This window comes from Leucopleurus acutus (assembly GCF_964270905.1).
Source record: "Leucopleurus acutus genome assembly, chromosome: 13".
Classification (NCBI taxonomy): Eukaryota; Metazoa; Chordata; class Mammalia; order Artiodactyla; family Delphinidae; genus Leucopleurus; species Leucopleurus acutus.
The window spans coordinates 84,195,766-84,217,220 of NC_139155.1; the positions used below are offsets into that span (position 1 = coordinate 84,195,766).

Here is a 21,455-nt window from a genome sequence, read left to right on the forward strand (position 1 = left end):
TGTGGTCCAGAAAAGCCACTGACAAGTGATAACTGCTCTTTTCTATTAAAACATTTTTATATCATATTTTACTGTGGTAAAATGTATAAAAATTTCCATTTTAACCGTTTTTAACTATTTTAAGTGTGCTCTGTTACACTAATTACATTCACCATGTTGTGCAACTGCTACCACCATCCATCTCCAGAACCTTTTTCATCTTTAAAACTGGAACTCTGTCCCCACTGAACACTCACTGCTTGTCCTCCCAGACCTGCCCCCAACCCCTGGTAAACTCTAATATACTTTCTGTCTCTACGAATTTGCCAACTCTAGATATTTCATGTAAGTCAAATCATGAAACATTTGTCCTTTTGTGTCTAGCTTCTTTTACTTAGCGTGTTTTCCAAGTTTATTCATGTTGTGGCGTGTGTCAGAATTTCCTTCTTGTTCGAGGCTGAATAATATTCCATTTATGGACAGACCATATTTTGTTTATCCATCCATCTGTTGATGGACACTTGGACATGGTTCCCACTTTTGGCTACTGTGAATAGTGCTGCTAAGAACATCGGCGTCCAAGAATCTCCTCGTGTCCATTTTTCAGTTCTTTTGGGTACAAACTTAGGAGTGGAATTGTTGGGTCACATGGGAATTCCATGTTTAACTTTCTGAGGAACTGCTCCTTTCCTTTCTTTATGAGCCACCCTTTTCCATTCCTTCCTCTTCAGGGACTAATCCGCTGATCCCAGTAGAAAATATGGAAGATCTGGTAGAACACATTGTTTTGGTCCACGAATCCGTGGGTGAATTCAGTAAACAATTTCTACAGAAATTGAGGCGCAGCAACTACGTAACTCCCAAGAACTACCTGGATTTTATTAACACGTATTCGAAATTACTGGATGAGAAAACTCAGTATAATATAGGTAAGACTTGGGAATGGGACGGTTAACAGGAATTGTTATTACTTACGAATAAAGATCCAACAGCTGATCTTTTCCTTAAGCGGACATTTCTTAGCAAGATTGGGCACACTCAGGATTGAGGCAAAGCAAAGCACATTTTGGATTTTGCATTTCAGAGTGATTCGTCTGTGTGGGCCTGGCATGCTTTTATTTTTGTTTTTCTGTGCTGGGCCATGCACTTTCTTAGCTCTAAATGTTCATTGCATTAGAGATACTATTTGATGAGAGCAACATGCCCTGCTGGACGATGTTTTTTTAAAATGCTCTGGCTCTGGTTGTTTGCCAAACAAATGGTTATTTTCAGAAATACATTCATTTTGGAAGATGCCATCCCCAAACAGCAATGGAGGTACTGATAGATGCTTGACATCTCATGAAAATGATTTTTTTTTTTTCCGGTGAGCCCAACTTGGACGGATCGCACTGGAACGCTTGTCTGGGTGTGTTGGGAACAGCGCCCCCTGGAGGGTGAATACCTGTGTTCCCTTTCCTCAGCTCAGTGCAAGCGTCTGGAGGGGGGGCTGGACAAGCTGAAGGAGGCCACCATCCAGCTGGACGAGCTGAACCAGAAGCTGGCCGAGCAGAAGATTGTGCTGGCGGAGAAGTCAGCTGCCTGCGAGGCTCTGCTGGAGGAGATCGCCACCAATACAGCCATAGGTGAGTGCGGGTCCAACTGTGGGGGTCGGGACACCCCACGCCCCATCCCGCCAAAAAAAACCCCAAACAGGACAGTGCTCCACTGGGGGACATCGATGGGAAGCCACTTGTAGGAACTGGCATCTTTTGACCCTTGCATTGCTATTTTTTCTGAGTTAGCGTCAAGCCCCCTATAATAGGCACTAAGACGTTACCATAGGCAGGACCCACAGCTGGTAGCTTGAGGATTTGCCAGGATGTGGAAAAGTCATCTCTTTACCCTCAATGAGCTAGTGAACTGGGTCGGTTTAGATGACCTCGGCCTGAGCGTCATTCACTTGGGACTTGCTTGGTTCTAAGGTGAGCCTGTCTCCGGGTCCTTTCTTGGGCCCCTCACCTGATCTTCCTGGCCTGGCGGCTGCCCTTGGTCTGGTTCCCTCCTGCTCTAAGAAATTGGCTTTCTTTTTATTTATTTATTTATTTGTGCCGGGTCTTAGTTGCGGCACACGGGATCTTTGTTGCGGCATGCGGGATCTTTTTTTTTTTTTTTTTTAGTTGCGGCATGCATGCGGGATCTAGTTCCCCGACCAGGGCTCGAACCCAGGCCCCCTGCATTGGGAGTGCAGAGTCTTAACCACTGGACCGCCAGGGAATTCCTGGAACTGGCTTACTTTACACCACTCTCACACAGGACAACTCCTAAGCTGCAGCTCTGCCACGACCCCTAACCCTCCTTCTCCCTGGGTCTTGGGACTCCCGTTTCTGTCGTCTCTCAGAATCCCGTGTTCTGACGCGTGTCCTCCTCGGCTCCTCCTCGGATTTCTGCAGAAGCCACTCAACCTCCCTGCCTCTGGGTATTCTCTTCCTAGCCCACGTTTGTGTCGCTTCTGCATAGGACCTCGGTTCAGTTCAATTCCAGCCGTATCGTGTCAGGCCCTATCCACAGGACCCACTTTTCATTACTCTGGTCACAGCACCCCAACTTGGCTTTGGCACCCCGTCTGCTCTTGACCCGCAGTCTGGGCTGCCGGGTTGGGCTTGTTCCAGCCCCGGCTGGATCAATTAGACGTTCTCCTGCAGTTCACATTTTGAATCAGCCAACCTGAACGCTTGCTTGTGGACTTGTGAGGATGAGTCCCGAGAGAACGCCCCATCAGGGAGAGACTGCTGAATTCAGCGTACGTTGATTGAATACCTACTGTGTTCTTTTCCTGGGGCTGCCATAACAAAGCAGCGCAAACTGAGCGGCTTAAAGCAACAGGCGTTTGTTTATTCTCTCACGGTTCTGGAGGACAGGAGTCTGAAGTGAAGGTCTTGGCAGGGCCCTGCTCCTTCCAGAGGCTCTAGGGGAGGACCCTTCCTGGCCTCTCCCAGCTTCTGGTGGTGGCCCGCGATCCTGGGCGCTCCTTGGCTTGTGGGCGCATCCCTCCCATCTCTGCCCCTCCATTGTCACGTGACCTTTCCCCCTCTGTGTCTTCACATGGCCTTCTATAAGGACACAGTCATTGGATTTAGGACCTCCCCTAACCCAGTATGACCTCGTGTTAACTAATTACATCTACGAAGACTCTCTTTCCAAATAAGGTGACTTTCTGAGGTTCTGGGTGGCCATGAATTTTGAGGGGGACACTATTCGAGCCAGTACACCTACTGTGAGCCAAGCTTTGTTCTAAACGCTGGGGTCACAGCCGTCGGGGAGATGCTTACGTTTCTAGTGAGTGGAGCCGATCAACAAGCCAGTGATTAGATGAAATTTCAGATTGTGATTAGTGTCATGAAGCAAATGAACAGAGTGACGAGACTGAGAGTGACCTCAGGGGAGGGTGGCTTTTGAGCTGGGCTGAGTGAATGTAGGAAAAGCTGTTGAAGAACCAGAGAGATGTCTGTGAGCCAGAAAAACAGGGCGGGCACTCTGATGTCCTCAGCTAACACTGGCCAGGCAGGGCTGGAGGCTGTCTTGTGGGATGGAGTGGGGTGGGGGGAGGGGGACACAGTCAAGGAGGGTCCGAGTCGCAGCAGCTGTCCCTGTGTTGGGGACCCCAGGCGCCGTGAGGACATCTGTCCCAGTGGGAACGCCCAAGGCCGCCATATTGGCCGAAGCTCATTCAGCCCCCTCCGCCCCGCGCCCACCTTTGAGGGCTGCGCTGCTTTGGCTCGGGAGCGGTGGTCCGCCCTCCCCATGCCCCAGGGGCTTCACTGACCTCCCCCTCCCCCCCATAGCGGAGGAAAAGAAGAAGCTGGCGGAGGAAAAAGCCACGGAGATAGAGGAGCAAAACAAGATCATCGCGGCGGAGAAGGCTGCGGCCGAGGCGGCCCTGGCCGAGGTCATGCCCATCCTGGAGGCCGCCAAGCTGGAGCTGCAGAAACTGGACAAGTCGGACGTGACCGAGATCAGGTAACGGCTGGCCATCCCCCCACAGCGTGCTCGGCCACCAGGGTCACTCCTGACAGTAATTATGAGATAATCATGGCTGTTCGGCATTTCTGTGCCGGCCGCTGTGCCCGGCACTTTCCCTGGTGGGGATTGTCATCGTCTTCATTCGCAGCTGAGGGACGTGGAGCCCAGGGAGGTGAGCTGACTTGCCTCAGGCCTCCCAGCCAGTTGGTACCATGGCCCACTGGCCTTGAACCCAGGCTGACTCACGGAAGGAGGCTGGGTTCCCGAAGGGGCTGGTGGGAGAGCTGGAGCCTTGTAAGTCAGTCCTCTTTGCGGGAAGGACAGAGGAGTGTCTGCCCTAAAAGGGGCAGGGCCCTGGATGCAGGCTAGGCGTGTCACAGGCTGAGAGTGGATGGGGCGTGCCCGCATCCATTTCTAGCCAAATGCTGGCCTTTGACAGGTGGGGAGAGTAGTGTCTTTTGTTTGTTTGGTTGGTTTTGTTTTTTTTCCACACCGCGCGGCTTGTGGGATCTTAGTTCCCTGACCAGGGGTTAAACCTGGGCCCTGGCAGGGAAAGCGCTGAGCCCTAACCCCTGGACCGCCAGGGAAGTCCTGGGAGAGTGGGTCTTTACTGTGGCCCCAGACATTCTGCAAATCAGTCTGTAAAATGACTCCATCCCCCGCAGCCAGAGGGCCCATTTGCTGTCCAGAAGAGGGGTCTGGTGTGGCGCTTCTCCCCTCCCCCCGCGGGGCGTGGTCCCCCCAGGGCACCGTTCGTGGCTCTCGCTGGTAAGTTTAGCACCGTGAGGGAAGCCAGGAAGAAACGGTGTCCCGTCTGCCCCCTCCACCACCCCCCGCCCGTCATCGTGCTGCCAGGCCCCCCACGCGTGTCCCTGCATCAGGAGCCTCGGCTCTCTCCTCACTCCCCGTGGCAGCCTCGTTTTCAGAAGGGGTTCCATCCTTCTGGTCCCCGCAGTCAGGTCTCCTGTGAGAGAGACTCCTGTCTGCAGGCTGGGAGCTGCCCTGCGTTCTGCGTTCCTGGCGGGTGGGGCTGCTTCTCGGAGCTCATCGCTTTTGCTAAGGGTTGTGCTCTGGCGGTTGGCTCATTTGTGGAACATGTGGATTGAACAGAACGTTCAGCCAGTTCCAGGGCAGGGGCCCTAGTCACCCCTGTGGGGTCATCCGGAGCTGCTGCTGCTCTTAGCAAGAGGTCATGATTTCAGAGCTTCGCAGTGTGATCGCAGTGAAGGTATAAGGATGGACGTTTTAAAACTGCAGTAGCACGCGCTGGGAGTTTAGACTGAGCTGTGGGAGAGACCCTCAACATGCACATTTCCAAAGGAAACATCCAACCACTGGTTATACAGATTTGGGGCACTCCTCCCGGGTCAGCAGCATAAAAACGTTCTGAGAGCAGAGAGTTGGGAAGGATTTTTGAGTATTTGTTTGGAAGGAGTATTTATCTAATCCAAGAGTGGATTTCCATGGGACCACATGGAGAGTTTGATATGTGTCCCCTGCAGTTAGATGGGGTGCCTGCATCACCCCCGAGAAAATGAAAGTGGCCTATGGCCCAAAAGGAATAATTCTTAAAATTGTAATTATTGGAACAGGTAATATGTTGATGCATGGCTTTGCTTCTTACTGGCTGTGTGACCTTCGATAAGTCACCTAACCTCTCTGTGCTGCAATTTCCTTGTTTGTAAAATGTGGATGATAGTAACTGTCCCCATGGCATCGGGGTTGTTACGAGGTTCCAGTGAGCTACTACGTAAAGAGCTCTCAGAACTGAGTTGAGCACAGAGTCAGTGCCATGTAAACATTAGCTAGGGTCATGGTTCCAACATCAAAATGATGTGCTATGAAAAGCCCCCTCTCACCTGTCCGCCATCAGCTTAGTTCCCCTCACCACCCACCCGACAGGTAACTGTTGCCATTCATTACTTACATATCCATTCAGACAGCTTTTGTACATGTTCAAGGCAACCAGATATACAAGTGTCTCTTCAGTTCCCGACGTTGGACTCTAAGGGTTGTAGAACAAGGGATACTTCCGTAGCCTTTTTTCTTTCCTTTTAAAATATAATTGGTAATATACTATACATATTTTTCTGCATCTTAGTGTTTTTGCTTGAGACCTTGGAGCTCTTTTGCATGTTGTTATATGAGAACTTCCTCAATATTTAAAAATAGCTCATCATAATCCATTGGATGGCTGTGCCGTCATTTATTTAATCCACCTCAATTTATGAATTTTTAGCTTATTTCCAGTCTTTTGCCTTTACAAACAGTGTGGCAAAGAATAACCCTGTCTTACTTCACTCTGCACAAGTCCACTGGAAGGACACATTTTCAGAAGTGGAATTGCTGGCTTCCAAGGTGTGTGTGTTTATAACGTCAGTAGCTTTTGCCTAATGCCCACCCGTAGGCGTGGAACGCATTTACACTCCCACTGGCAATGCATGCGAGCACCTGCTTTTCCATGGCCTTACCAACAGAGGGCGCTACTAAACACTTGGCTTTTTGCTTGTTTTATAGATGAAAAATGGTATTTGTGTCGTTGTAATGTGCCTTCCCCTTTTGATGAGTGAGGTGGGCCTTTATTTCATATGTGAAGAATGTGTGTCAGAGTCCTGTGTATTTCATTTTCTGTGAACTGTTTATGTGCTTTGCCCATTTATCTTGTGGATTGTGGTTACTGTTGCCTTTTTTTTTTTCTTATCCATTTCTGTGGGCTTTTTATATAATGGGAGACTAGCTTTCATTCATGATGTGAGTTGCAAATAGTTTTCCCAGTTTGTCATCAGCCATTTGACTATTTAGGAGGTTTTTGTGCGTGCCTGTGTTTGCCGTGTATAAATTATTAGTTTTACGTGGCAGCTTCTAGCAATATTTTATTTTGTGGCTTTCGCTATTACCTCATACTTAAAAGGCCTTGCAACTGGAAGATTGTAAAATAATTTCCCCATGGTTTCATCCTGTACTTTTATAGTTTAATACTTTTATAGTGTTTACATTTAGATCTTTGATCTCTTTGGGATTTTTCTTCGGGTTTAATGAGTTTGGATGCAGAGGAGTACAGTCTGGCTTTGTTTAGGCCACTGGGATGTTAAGAGCGATGAGCCAGCATTTAGGTCTTGACAATTTTATAATCCTTTAATTCTTTCAATAGCACTTCCTTTCTGTAATGCTCAATCCCCTTTGCAGAGATCATTAAGTGTTAAGGCAGGAAGATTAGGAGTAATGAAGATTAGCGTGGCTGTTCCTCTGGAGTACAAAAGGCTCCCTTTGTTACTAGCCTGCAGTTTTACTTTGCTTCCTTTCCTTCATTCAGTATCATTGGGTGCCTACCGCCCGCCCACCCCGTGCTGGCACTGGGGCTGAGAGGCAATGGGCCAGGCAGGGGGTCTTCACCGCATGGAGCCAGCCCGCGGTCTGGGGGAGGCACGGGTGTGCACGTGGGACTCTCACGTGTACAGCAAAATTACCCAGGAGGAGGTCAGGAAGGGAGGGTCTTTGTTGCTATGACTGTGGATAATGGGGGAACCTGAACTAGTCTGGGGGGTGGGTAGTCAGGGAAGATGACCCCCAGGAAGTGACATTTAAACTGAGACGTGGGATGGAGGCTGGAGCGGGGCTAGAAGGAGCTTGACTCAGGGGGGAAAAGCGGAGACGGTCAGAGGGTCTGGGGTAGAGTGAGGGGGTGGGGAGTGGGGCTTGTGATGGGTATTCTCCTCCAGGGAAGGCAACATGGCGTCACCTCTGTCTGTCTGTCTCTCTCTCCCTGAATCTCTTTTCTTTTCTTTTTAAAAATTATTTATTTATTTATTTTGGCTGCGCTGGGTCTTAGCTGTGGCATGTGGACTCTTAGCTGTGGCATGTGGACTCTTAATTGTGACATGCGGGATCTAGTTCCCAGACCAAGGATCGGACCCGGGCCCCCTGCAGTGGGAGCGTGGAGTCTTACCCACTGGACCATCAGGGAAGTCCCCCACTGAGTTTCTTTTGTGATAGAAGAAAGGAATCTAGTGAAACAGAAACGCTTTCATTTCTCAGACTTGTAACCTTACTTTTTCGAGCCCCTCGGTTATCTGGCACCACAACACTGTGTTCTGGATAAACGAGGTTCCTGGGCATGGTTTGTACACTGGTAACAGAGAACTCCACTCAAAGGCTTTGGGAGCTGAAAGGTTCCGGGTCCGCTTCCCCATTTGATAGATGGGAAAGCTGAGAACCCCGGACCGTTCCTAACTTTCCGGAGGGCTCAGGACGCCACCCCGAGGCTTTTTCTGACTTGTGTCTGAAAACATCTCACTGAGGATAATCATCATCATCATCATCGTCATCATCGTCATCATCATCGTCATCATCATCCCTCCTCCTCGGATTATTCAGAGAGCGTGGCCGGGCCCTGACCTTCAGCAGCCCCGAAGGGAACCTTTTAAAAACAGTTGGCAGCATGCCTGCTTTCGTGAGCGCCTAAGGCCGCATCATGGAACCTTTCCCTGGTGACTCAGGACCATTACTTTAATCATCGGGCTTTGTGCTGGAGGCATTGCCCTGGCTTGTCCCTAAGCTGTGTGGCTCCTCAGGCAGTGAGCGGGGGTCCCGGGGCCAGGAGGGGTCTGGGGGTTGCCAGGTTCAGAGCCTCCACACTGCTGTGCGGGTCAGGTTGTTCTCGCTCCGTGTCTCCCTCCCCCTCCCAATGGGGCACTCTGGCCTCTCCCCAGGCCGCTCCCTGCCCTCCGGGGGCTCTTCCTTTCCTTTGCTTTTTCTTCATCGTCTTCTCCACGGCTTTTATAGACTTTGCCAAGCGGGCCCACTGGGTACAGTCAGTGTGCGACTCATTCCTTCTTGGGTCTTTACGCCGATGCAGCCTTTCCGCCTCCTGATCCTTTTGGGTTTCCAGTTCTCCGGAGGGTCGAGGGTGCTGGACACCCGAGTGTTGGAGCAGCAGAGTGATGGTCTAACTTCATCAAAGACAGAGACAACAACTTCCAGAGCCTGAAGGACGCCAGGGTGCGGGATGGGCCACGTGGACACAGGCAGGCCATCCAAACACTTGAGCTCTGTTTCTTTATCTCCTAAGTGGAAAATAGGATGATGATGATAATGACAATAATGACAGCGGCTACCACCTAGAGTCTGAGGAATCACCCCAGGGTGTCCTTAAAAACACAGATGGTCAGGCTCCACCCTGAGCTGCGGATTCAGGGGTGGCCTGGGTTTGCGTTGAACGACACCCTGCTGTGTTCCTGGCGCCCAGTCCGATTCCAGGAGCCTGACGTGGCACATGATAGATGAGACCCAGTCCCTGCCCCTGGAGAAGCCCACCCCCAGGGGCACGAGTCGGTGTTGAGATGTGGCTTCCGTTGTTTCCACGCGGTATCGCATCCAAGAAACGACTCACCAATTTTTCGGAACTCTCATTCAGGCCAGATCCTGGCCACATCCTGCGTCTGACCCGCGTGTGCATCCGTTTCTCCCCAGGTCGTTTGCTAAGCCCCCGAAGCAGGTGCAGACGGTCTGTGAATGCATCCTCATCATGAAGGGGTACAGAGAACTCAACTGGAAAACCGCCAAAGGCATGATGTCCGACCCCAACTTCCTGAGGTCTCTGATGGAGATTGACTTTGATTCAGTTACCCAGAGCCAAGTTAAAAATATCAGAGGTGAGTGTAGACAGATGTAGGAACAGCCAGGCTGGTTGCCAGCCTGGCGGCTCAGTCTCTGGGGCCGGGAGGGAGAGTAAGGAGAGGGCTTGTCGCAGGCAGACCCGCCCATCGTGGTCAGATGGTGTCGCCGTGGCGTTGCCGATGGAAGAGGGGGAATGATCGTCCCCAGAGGAAGACAGCGGCAGGGAGGATGGTTGCTGGTTGGGCAGTGGCAGTGGATGCCCGCTGAATGTGTGGTTCAGCAACGGGTCTGGTTTTCCCTAGTAGGATACATGACTCTCTCATGGAGCCCGCCCTGCCTGGTCTTCTGTGCATCTTGTCCGATGGGCGTAGTGGTGCCAAGAACTGGTCTCGTGGGCAGAGGACTTGAATAGACATTTCTCCAAAAAAGATACACAAATTGCTAATAAGCATATGAAAATATGCGTAACATTAGTCACTAGGAAAACGCAGATCAGACCGCAATGAGGTACCGTTCAGACCCACTAGGATGGTATAATTTAAACAAAACCACACAAAACTACAAGTGTCGGGGAGGATATGGAGAAGTTGCAACCCTCGTACGTTGTTTGTAGAAATGTAAAATGGTGTGGTAAACAGTTTGGCAGCTCCTCAGACAGTTAATCATAGAATTACCATGTGTCCCAACCACTCCACGCCTATGTATAGACCCCAAAGAATAGAAAACAGGTATTCAAACAAAAGCTTATACACAGATGTTCCTGACAGCACTGTTTAACAATAGCCAGAAGGTGGAGACAACCCAGATATCTATCAGTGGATGAATGGATGAACAAGAACAAACATATCCACACATTGGAATATTATTCAGTCATACAAAGGAACAAAGTGCTGCTGTGTGCTACAGCATAGATGAACCTCAAAAGCGTGATGCTAAGTGAAAGAAGCCAGGCATAAAAGGTCACGTATTGTAATTCCATTTATATGAAGTGTCCGTAGGTAAATAGGTAAATCCACAGGGATGGAGAGCAGATTAGTGTTTGCCAGGGTTTGGGGAGGGGAAATGGGTTGTTACTGCTTAACAGCTCTGAAGTTTCCTTTTGAGATGACGAGAATGTCTTGGAACTACACAGAGATGAGGCCTGCAAAATCTTGTGATCTACTAAATGCCACTTTAGCGTGTTTATTGTTTGCCATGTTTATTGAACATGTTTAATTATACACTTTAACGTGTTCATTTAATGTTATGTGAATTTTACCTCAATTTTTAAAAATGGGTATTTGGGGAAGAAAAAAAAAAGTTGGTCTAACCTTGACTTCCCTTGTGCCTTTTGCCAGTATGAAGTCTTCTGTAGGTCCTGGAGGGTGGGTGAGGAGGGGGGGCGGCACCACCCACCCCATGCCCGCATTTCAGTTACAGATGCCTGCGTTCCCCCTGAGCCTGGTTCCTGACCTGCCCCAGAGCTTAGCCAGTGAGAATGATGCTAGTCTTTTTCAAAGGCAATAAAAGTTCATTGTGTCACTGTTTATCACGGTGGTTTGTTCAGAACTTGACCATCAATGCATTTCTTCAGCCACTTAAAAAAAAACAAAACAGGGGCTTCCCTGGTGGTGCAGTGGTTGAGAGTCCGCCTGCCGATGCAGGGGATATGGGTTCGTGCCCCGGTCCGGGAGGATCCCACATGCCGCGGTGCGGCTGGGCCCGTGAGCCATGGCCGCTGAGCCTGCGCGTCTGGAGCCTGTGCTCCGCAACGGGAGAGGCCACAACAGTGAGAGGCCCGCGTACCGCAAAAAAAAAAAAAAAAAACCACAAAAACAAAGCTAATCGAAACACAAAGGATAACAACAACTACAAAAACCCAAGGGACTCTCTTTACCCGATCTTTGGATGGGTTTCCATTTATGTGAAGTTACTCCCAGGGTGAGGGTGCAGGTGGAGGTGATGGTGCCCTGTAATGACCTATGAACCCCAGTTAGCTGCCAGCTCTGAGCCACCTTGGTGCCCAGTTGGGGGGTCCCCACTGATGCCCTGGGTCTCTGGGGGCTGCTGGGTGTCACACGCAAGTTCCTGTGTCATAGGATGTCCTGGGTGGCAGTAACATGTGCCCCTCACTCACATCTTAAACATCCACTTACACAAAATTCATTCGGGGTTGGAACCACCTGTTGTCCCTGGGAAAGCTGTCCAGATCCCACTCACAGGCTTACCAAGGAGAAGGAACTAGTTACACTTACTTTGTTAGTAGGCAGTTTACTTCCCATTTTATTTTCCCAAGACGAAGCTCACCGCTCATCGAAATCATTGCGTCTTTGACCTTTAGGCCTCTTGAAGACCCTCAATACCACGACTGAGGAAATGGAAGCCGTGAGCAGGGCAGGCTTGGGGATGCTGAAATTTGTGGAAGCTGTGATGGGCTACTGTGACGTCTTTAGAGAAATCAAGCCCAAGAGAGACCAGGTATTGCCCATCTGTAAGACCTGCACACTTCTGCCGAGAGATTGTTTTGGAGTCAGAATGAATGTGTCCACAGCTTTACTGGAGAAATTCTGGCAAGGTTCTGGTTCTAAACTGCATAAACATTTTTTCCCCCAGTAAATGATAACCCTGAATTATAGCTCTCATTTAGATGTAATGTGAACCGACAGAACCAAAGTCTGAAAGATGTTTGAAGAAAAGAGGGTAAAATCATTCTCGAGGGCTAAAACAGAGTTTCTCACCCTGGGTGCTACTGACGCTTTAGATTGGATCCTTCTTTTGGGGGAGGCCGTCCTGGACACTGCAGGGTACTAAGCAGCCTCGCTGGCCTCCACCCACTGGATGCCGTCGTCCCTTCCCCCAAGTTCTGACAACCAGAAATGTTTCCAAACATTGTCATGTGTCCCTTGGGGGGGGCAAAGTCGGTCCCTGTTGAGAACCACTGGGTTAAAGGAACATGCAGAAGACACAATACAAAGAGAATTGTGTAAGGTTGATTCTATCGTTTTGAGCCATATTTTGACATTGCTTTATAAGTCAGGATTTTATCACTCAGAAAACTTAGAACCCGTAGTAGGACCAATACAGTCTTCAGTGCATTCTTTTGAGTTTTTGGCTTAGAATCACAGGGTCCTCTTACTGGGACCCTAGTACCCAAGAAAATTAAGCCGTCTGCTAACTCAGATGCAGGACGTCTTTTTTCTAATGGGATGTAGGGCTTTTGCATCAAACCATTGAAGAGGTCACTAAGAAAAGAAGCCATGTGCCTCGCTATGACATAGGGTGGCCCCAGAGGGTAGGGACAGCATTAGGAATGCAGGTGGAGGACTTCCCTGGTGGCCCAGTGGTTAGAACTCAGCGCTTTCACTGCCGTGGGTCCGGGTTTGATTCCTGGTCGGGGAGCTAAGATCCCACGAGCCTCGTGGCATGGCCCCCCAAAAAAAAAAATTGCAGGTGGACATAAGCCCAGGTGTGAGACTGTCTTATTCCCACCTCACTGCTGTGCTTTTCCCTTGTCTTCACATAGCTGGCCAGGCTGGAGCGGAATTTTTCCTTGACCAAACGTGAACTGGAGAGGATCCAGAATGAGCTGGCAGCGATCCAGAGAGAACTGGAAGCTCTGGGGACCAAGTACGAGGCGGCCATACTGGAGAAGCAGAAGCTGCAGGAAGAAGCCGAGATCATGGAGAGACGGCTGATCGCGGCCGACAAGCTCATCTCGGGGCTGGGGTCTGAGAACGTCAGGTCAGCCTGGGTAATGGGCCTTCCCGCTAAGTAGCTCTAAGCCAGACTTTGTGGTTTGTGAGTGAACGTCCACAGCACCATTTCTCGCCATGTGGAGTCTTTATTCCACACTGCATTTTGAGCTGAAAACCGTGTGAAAAAGTTCTGATTTTACTATTATCATGTTTAAAGGTGGCTAATGGCCATTTTATAGATTCTTTTAAAAATAGGTATCGAGTGTTATTTACTGAGTAACTGTTAAGGGGAGGCATGGCAGCAGTGGAGACGGGGGGGGGGGGGGGAACCAGTGCCCTAGGGCCTGGGAATGTTTGCTTCTTGATGACCTTTAACCCCAAGTCCCTTCTGGAAGGATCTGGAGGAGGAGCCCACTTCTGTCTCTGGACCCTTGTGGCTGGTTCAGTCCTGAGCTTCAGTTTTCAGTAGGTGGAGCTGTTTGATGCTTATGGGCAAGAGGCCCATTGGGCCATAGCTGGTCCACTGGATGTGACAATAGTTTCTTACCTGGCACCTGTAAAAATGGTATGGAAAGCACTGGAAAATATTGTTTGCTTATGGGAAACAAACCATTTTCAATATGTCTATTTTTTTTTTTTTTTTTTTGCGGTACGTGGGCCTCTCGCCGTTGTGGCCTCTCCCGTTGCGGAGCACAGGCTCCGGATACGCAGGCTCAGCGGCCATGGCTCATGGGCCCAGCCGCTCCGCGGCACGTGGGATCTTCCCAGACAGGGGCACGAACCCGCGTCCCCTGCATCGGCAGGCAGACTCTCAACCACTGCGCCACCAGGGAAGCCCTGGGCGTGTTTTTAAGCTATTGATTAGGTGTTTGGAAACAATGTGATTACTGTTGTACTTTATACATATCTTTGAGACAAAATTCTTCCCCCAAACATTTATCGAGGCCCCTGTTAGATGCTGGGTTCTGCCGAGCTCTGGAGTTGAACAAAGCCTTTGAAAACGTTGGGTTCGCTAGACAGGGAAATGTCAAAGTGAGCTGGCGATCTCTGTCCTCTACAAGCAAAGAACATCTCAGAAAAGGTTTCCTTCTGGCTAGCCCCCTCCCGGCCGTGTGTCAGGCTGGCTCCTCTAGAAGGTTCCTTCGGGTTGTGCCGGAATGTGACTGCTCACGGCAGCCCCCGCCCACGCCAGGTGGCTGAACGATTTGGACGAGCTGATGCACCGGCGCATGAAGTTGCTGGGCGACTGCCTGCTGTGCGCAGCCTTCCTGAGCTATGAGGGTGCCTTCACGTGGGACTTCCGGGACGAGATGGTCAACCGGGTCTGGCAGAGTGACATCCTGGAGCGGGGGATCCCCCTGAGCCAGCCCTTCAGACTCGAGAACTTGCTCACGGACGACGTTGAGATCAGCAGGTGAGGACGACCCTGGGCTGGGGGACGGGGCACAGAGCCCGGGGGGCATGCAGCTGACCCACCTGCACAGAGATGGCAGGGAGCTCTGCCCGCCCAGCTCCCCTGCCTCGGAGGCTCCCCGTCGGCTCGCAGCTCGGCCAGAAAAATCCCCATTTCCCCTGTCGCTGCCCCTTCCAGGTGGGGCTCCCAGGGGCTGCCCCCCGACGAGCTCTCGGTTCAGAACGGCATCCTCACCACCCGGGCCAGCCGCTTCCCCCTCTGCATCGACCCGCAGCAGCAGGCCCTCAACTGGATAAAGAGAAAAGAGGAGAAGAACAACTTGCGGGTACGGCTGCCCCCGACACACCCCCCACACCGCTCCACATCCTGGGGCCCAGCCCAGTGCTCCCCGGTGTCCCCAGGCCCCCACAAGGCCGAGCTGAAGTGCCGCCACCTGAGGCCCCACGCAGAGCCCTCCCGTCCCTGGCCCGCCCGCCCTGTGGAGTCTTGGGGGGCGGCTTGAGCCACCTCGGGTTCCACTCCGCCCTTTGCCTATTCGTTGCCCTGTGGGTCACGGGAAGGCAAAGACGGTGCTGTGTTCGTCTTTGCGTCCCCCCTACTCAGTGCAGAGCCAAGCGGCCTTAGATGCTCGGTCACTTTCTTTTTGGAGGGCAGGGGAGGGGCTTGATTGAGGTATAATTCATCTACCATACAATCCATCCGTTTGAAGAATACAGTTCAGTAGCTTTTAGTATATTATACATTGAGTTGTGTAGCAATCACCAGGATCAGTTTTTATCACCCTCCTCCAAAAATGCTGTATCCTTTAGACATCACCACCCCCAGAACATCCATTTCCCCTCCTGCCCCTAACCCCCAGCCTCTGACAACCACTAATATATTTTCTGTCTCTATAGATCTGCCTGTGCTGGACATTAAGTATGAGTGCGATTGTACAGTATGTGGCCTTTTGTGACTGGCTTCTTTCACTTAGCATCATGTTTTCAAAATCCATTTTCCCTGCTTAGCGAATCCAACGTTTTCAAAGGCTTCGTTCAATTCCAGGGCTCAGCAGAACCCAGCATCTAACACGGGCCTCGATAAACGTTTGTGGGACACATTCTGTCTCAAAGATATGTATTGAGTACAGTAGTAATCACATTGTTTCCAAATGCTTAATCAACACATATTGTAGCAGGTATCAGGACTTCATTCCTTCTTATGGCTAAATAATAGTGTGTTGCATGGATGGACCACAGTCTGTTTACCTGCATATCAGTTGATGGACATGTGGGTTGTTTCTGCTTTTTGGCTGTCATGAACAGTGCTGCTGTGAACATTCATGTGCAAGTTTTTTGTGGGCATGTGTTTTTAATTTTTGGGGGTGAAATTGCTGGGGGCCCAGTTACCTTTTACTGAAATAATTAACAATTCATGTTTTTCCATTTTTATCTTTTCCTTGTTTTTTCTGGTCCTTGCTTCCGGGTATGTACATGCAGGTAGGGGAAGCATCCCAAGGTCGGCGGGGGGGGGGGGACATCCACTCCCAAAATTCACATAGAACTGTAGTGGGACAGATATCATCAGTGCAGGAATATTCCTTGATGTCCCTCTTCCCTGAGCCTTCCAGAGAGTTCTGCAATTGCCAGACCTCTCCTAGCCCCCCATCCTACTCCTATCCCCATCCTATCTCTTAAAGAGGGAGGGTTCAACTTATGGGGTGAGTGGCCTAAGGTTTGGAGGGGAGTGAATTTTTTTTTTTTTTTTTTTTTTTTTTTTTTTTTGTGGACTCTGTGTTTGGATCCTTTTTGAGGTCTTCTGAGAGATGTGAAGAGATTCTCTCCTAATCCCTTTTGGCTGCTGACCTGTGCTTTTTGAACGAGAGGCTGCTCAGAGCCTGAACCTCATGGTTTATGCAGATTACGTGCCCTGCTTCTCCCCCTGTTCTGTGTTTTCCCCTCTGCCTCCCTTCAAGGTGCTGACATGTCCCCTGCCACCTCCAAGGATTCTTTTCCCCTTGAATTTGGCGAGTGAGCTGATTTTTAGCATCTGCCTCCCCTCCCTTCCAGGTGGCTTCCTTCAATGACCCCGACTTCCTCAAGCAGCTGGAGATATCTATAAAGTATGGGACGCCTTTCCTGTTCCACGATGTGGATGAGTACATCGACCCTGTGATTGATAACGTCTTAGAAAAAAACATCAAGGTCTCCCAAGGACGGCAGTTTATCATACTGGGAGACAAGGAAGTGGGCTATGATTCGAATTTCAGACTGTATCTGAACACCAAGCTGGCCAACCCCAGATACGGCCCATCCGTGTTTGGGAAAGCCATGGTGATCAATTATACTGGTAAGCATGTACAGAGCCGCAGTGCCGAATTTCAGGTGGAGACCACAGTCTGAGCTCAGGGCTCTCAAGGGACGTCACTTCATTCGGTGAATCATTCTCAGAGTCACAGCTTTCATAGTCAACCAATCAGTTCCTTTTGGTTTGCTTTTTGAGGCTTCACCGTGCGGCATGCGGGATCTTAGTTCCCCTGCCAGGGATCGAACCCGTGCCTCCTGCATTGGGAGTTCGGAGTCTTAACCACTGGACCCCCCAGGGAAGTCCCAACCAATCAGTTCTTAATGAGGAAGCAACACCAAAAGGTTTGGGGGCCTTTAGAAGGCAATGAGTTATGTGTCTTGAGATGTGCTGAGTCTGGACCACGGGGCTCAGACATTCACCCTCGGAGCGAGGCGAGACCCCTTTCTGCTGCAGCAGGAAGTTACACTGTATCTGTGTATCTAAATACACAGTATGATTTTGGATTTCCCTCTTCCTCTCAACTGAATTCCGTTATGAACTTGAATGAACTTCCCACATTTTCTAGGGTGGTCACACGGGTTCCTAGGTAGGTTAATCAGGTTTCGGTACGCGTTAGGAAGCTCCCTGGTGGTCCAGTGGTTAGGAGTCCGTGCTTTCACTGCCAAGGGCCTGGGTTCGATCCCTGGTTGGGGAACTAAGATCCCGTAAGCCGCGTGGCTTAAAAAAAAAAAAAAAAGTTTGGGTATAAACCCAGATATCTAACGAGGGTCCCCCAAGATGTGGGAGCCCTGGATTTGATTTTAGTGCATCTTCACACTTGCTGTCCATTACTCCAGGTAACAGCATCTCTGTTTCGCTCTGTCCCATATTTGTCACCTGGGGCTTTAGAATGGCATTGGTGGGAGAGTGAGTCCTCGTGTTCCTGGGATGCCGGGCCCACCCTCCACTTGCCCCAGGCACTGCTGTGCGGGGGAGACGAGATGGTGAGCAGCCTGGCAGGGGGACGCGGTGGTGAGGGCCTCCCTCGTCCCCCCACAGTCACACTGAAAGGCCTGGAGGACCAGCTGCTGAGCGTGCTGGTGGCCTTCGAGAGGCGAGAGCTGGAAGAGCAGAGAGAGCATCTCATCCAGGAGACGAGTGAGAACAAGAACCTGCTGAAGGGCTTGGAGGACTCCCTCCTCCGGGAACTGGCCACCTCCACGGGGAACATGCTGGACAATGTGGAGCTGGTGCAGACCCTGGAGGAGACCAAGTCCAAAGCCATGGAGGTATGAACTGTGTGGAAAAGTGTATCGATCCTGCTACGGAGTCCCAGAGATGTTCCCAGGGACCCCTGTGCACCCAGTCAGCCTCTCTTAATTGAGAGCGATAGAAAATCTGGCCCTACGTGGCTCAAGTCCAAAGGGAATTGATCGGCCTAGAAAACAGAAAAGTCGAGGGATGGCTTCAGGCAGGGCTGGATCCAGGACTCCAAGCATATCATCCAGGGCTCAGTTTCTCTCCATTTCTGGACCTTCTGCTGTGTTGGCTTCATTCTCTGCCTCCCTGTGGAGCCAAGCTCCGCTCATGGTCACAAGCTGGGTCTGGCTTCATGTCCACTGAGGTTCGAGTCCAAAAGAGAAGAATGAGAATCTTTTCCTGTCACTGAAGTCACGTGCTCACCCCAGACCACTCCCATGGGCTGGGGATGCCAAGTGTGGATTCTCTGGACCTCACTCACCCGCTCCCTTCCTGGCCTCGGGCTTGAGCCCCACATATGAATGAAAGGAGGAAACTGTAGGTCTCTAGATCAAACTCAGGGACTGTTACTAGAAGAAGGGGGCACGGGGGCAGCGGGGGGTCGAGCCACAAATATATACCACATCTCGTGAGAGGCTGGGGGCCCTTCCTGTGAGCGCTGCATGGCTTTCTTGGCTGCCGCCCTCCCCCCCCCCCCCCCCCCGCCTTCTTACTTTCTCGCCTGTTTCGTATGTCTTCCTGGTTTCGGCTGTAAGTGGCAACGTGCGCCTCTTCTTCAGGTATCAGAGAAGCTCAAGCTGGCAGAGAAGACAGCCCTGGACATCGACAGGCTGCGGGATGGCTACCGGCCGGCCGCCCGGAGGGGAGCCATCCTGTTCTTTGCGCTGTCGGAGATGGCCCTGGTGAGCTCCATGTACCAGCACTCCCTGATCTCCTTCCTGGAGGTCTTCCGCTTGTCACTCAAGAAGTCGCTGCCTGACTCCATTCTTCTGAAGCGATTAAGGAACATCATGGACACGCTGACCTTCAACATCTATAACTATGGCTGCACAGGTGAGCACCTGTTCGCACCGATTTAGGACCGATGCACTCTGTGCGCTTCTGTCCGTGTGTCCAAATTTCCTCTTCTTATAAGGACACCAGTTGGGATTGCATGGGGGCCCTCCCTAACAGCCTCATTTTATTTTTTTAAATTAATTTGTATTGGCGTATAATTGATTTACAATGTTGTGTTAGTTTCAGGTGTACAGCAAAGTGAATCAGTTATACATATACATACCTCCACTCTTTTTTAGATTCATTACGGAGTATTGAGCAGAGATCCCTGTGCTATACAGCAGGCTCTTATCAGTTATCTATTTTATATACAGTAGTGTGTATATGTCAATCCCAATCTCCCAATTTATCCCTCCTCCTGCCCTTTCCCCCTTGGTAACCGTGAGTTTATTTTCTACATCTGTGACTCTATTTCTGTTTTGTAAATAGGTTCATTTGTACCATTTTTTTTTAGATTCCACATATAAGCGATATCATATGACACTTGTCTTTCTCTGTCTGACTTACTTCACTCAGTATGACAATCTCTAGGTCCATCCATGTCGCTGCAAGTGGCATGATTTCGTTCTTGTTTATGCTGAGTAACCTAATCACCTCTTAGAGGCCCTGTCTCCAGCTCTGAGGTACTGGGTATTAAGGTGTCACCTTATAGATTTTGAGGGGGACACAGCTCAAAATTGTGTAGGGCAGGAAACAGGTTGAGGGCTATCCTATAGGGCTCACTTAAGTAACCAACCCTTCTAACACGTGTAAGATAGAATTCACATCACACATTTTGACTTACATGGGTTTTTCTTTTCCGTCAGAAAAAAAAAAGAACTCTAATGTTTTGCGTCTTCCTATCCATAAAGAGTGTGTTGATGGAATGGGCTTACTCTGCAATAGAGATTGGCCAGATCTGTCCCACCGCCTGCTTTTGTAAATAAAGTTATATTGGCACACAGCCACACCCGTTTCTATACAGATCGTCCATGGCGGCTTTCACAGTACAATGGCAGAGTTGAGTAGTTATGACAGAGACTGTCTAGTCTGCAAAGCCGAGTCGATTTACTCTCTGGCCCTTTATAGAAAGTTTGTTAATACCTCTTCTCCACTGTAAGAACTTTTGCTTTGAGTCCGGCAAATGAGCAGCACTTCATTCAGGAGGTGGCTCTGAACCTCCATCATACGGTCCTTCATCTGCTGGGGGGGGGGCACCCCCCCTCCTCTTCCCACGAGGGCGTGGTAAGTGCCGCCCGGAGACGTGACCATTTCAGATGCGTACGAGCTAGGGTCACTGCCCGTTGCACTTGTGGGCATGACGTGTCGGTTGAGCTCATAGTTTTTGCAGGTGTTCACGGACACCAAATGCAAAGACGGCTAAATGCAACTGACTGTGCAGTTGAGGTGCTTCAGTTCATTTCTCTGAAATTTAAGCGTGGTGTGCATGAGAAACCCTGGGTTTCAATGCATTTGTTTTATCCAGACCCATCTGTTGTTTCTCTTCAGGGTTGTTTGAGAGGCACAAGTTACTTTTTTCTTTCAATATGACTATCAAGATAGAACAAGCAGAGGGGAGAGTCCCCCAGGAAGAATTAGATTTCTTCTTAAAAGGTAACGAATTTGCCTCGTTTCATGCTTCCCGACTCCCTGGACCCGTGTTGCACATGTGTATGAGTTTGTTCACCAAAACAACAGCAGAAATTTGCCTTCCTTAAAACTTGGCTTCCAATAGCACCGCTTTAGTAAATACCTCAGTTGACAGTTCCAGCCTCAGAGATAGTTCGCGTTAACTCAGCGCAGCCAGCCTCTGCCTTAAGGCTGCCCCGAGGCTGGAAGCCACGCCGAGCTTCCTGGCTGGAGTTACGGACGGTGACAGGGGAAGCCTAACCCTCTTCTCTTTCCAGCCCCCTTTTGAGAAGTGGATTTTCCCCCAAAGTGAGGGAAGCCCAGGAATGGAGTTGCTTACTCTTCCCCGTGTGTTGGTGTCGGCTGTTTACTTCTCTTATCCTGTTGTGATTAGGAAACATTTCCCTGGAGAAAAGCAAACGGAGAAAACCCTGTGCTTGGTTGTCCGACCAGGGATGGGAAGATATCATTCTTTTATCAGAGATGTTTCCAGACAACTTTGGGACTCTTCCTGATGATGTGGAGAAACATGTGACTGTCTGGCAGGAGGTAAGCAAGTGTCCTCTTTCTCCTCCTTCCCT

The 21,455-nt window shown here is 50.2% G+C and overlaps 1 protein-coding gene across 1 annotated transcript in view; it reads left to right on the forward strand.

Moving 5' to 3' along the window:
* The window catches only part of DNAH10 (dynein axonemal heavy chain 10), a 146,999-nt gene that overhangs the window by 114,998 nt on the left and 10,546 nt on the right, over nucleotides 1-21,455 (forward strand). The window contains exons 55-67 of the mRNA XM_082853790.1: nucleotides 711-908; nucleotides 1,443-1,604; nucleotides 3,804-3,978; nucleotides 9,451-9,632; nucleotides 11,918-12,054; nucleotides 13,100-13,317; nucleotides 14,464-14,685; nucleotides 14,863-15,010; nucleotides 16,734-17,013; nucleotides 18,010-18,239; nucleotides 18,990-19,263; nucleotides 20,755-20,859; nucleotides 21,269-21,423. Coding sequence (XP_082709916.1) covers nucleotides 711-908; nucleotides 1,443-1,604; nucleotides 3,804-3,978; nucleotides 9,451-9,632; nucleotides 11,918-12,054; nucleotides 13,100-13,317; nucleotides 14,464-14,685; nucleotides 14,863-15,010; nucleotides 16,734-17,013; nucleotides 18,010-18,239; nucleotides 18,990-19,263; nucleotides 20,755-20,859; nucleotides 21,269-21,423 — 2,486 coding nt within the window. The remainder of the gene's footprint in view (nucleotides 1-710; nucleotides 909-1,442; nucleotides 1,605-3,803; nucleotides 3,979-9,450; nucleotides 9,633-11,917; nucleotides 12,055-13,099; nucleotides 13,318-14,463; nucleotides 14,686-14,862; nucleotides 15,011-16,733; nucleotides 17,014-18,009; nucleotides 18,240-18,989; nucleotides 19,264-20,754; nucleotides 20,860-21,268; nucleotides 21,424-21,455) is intronic.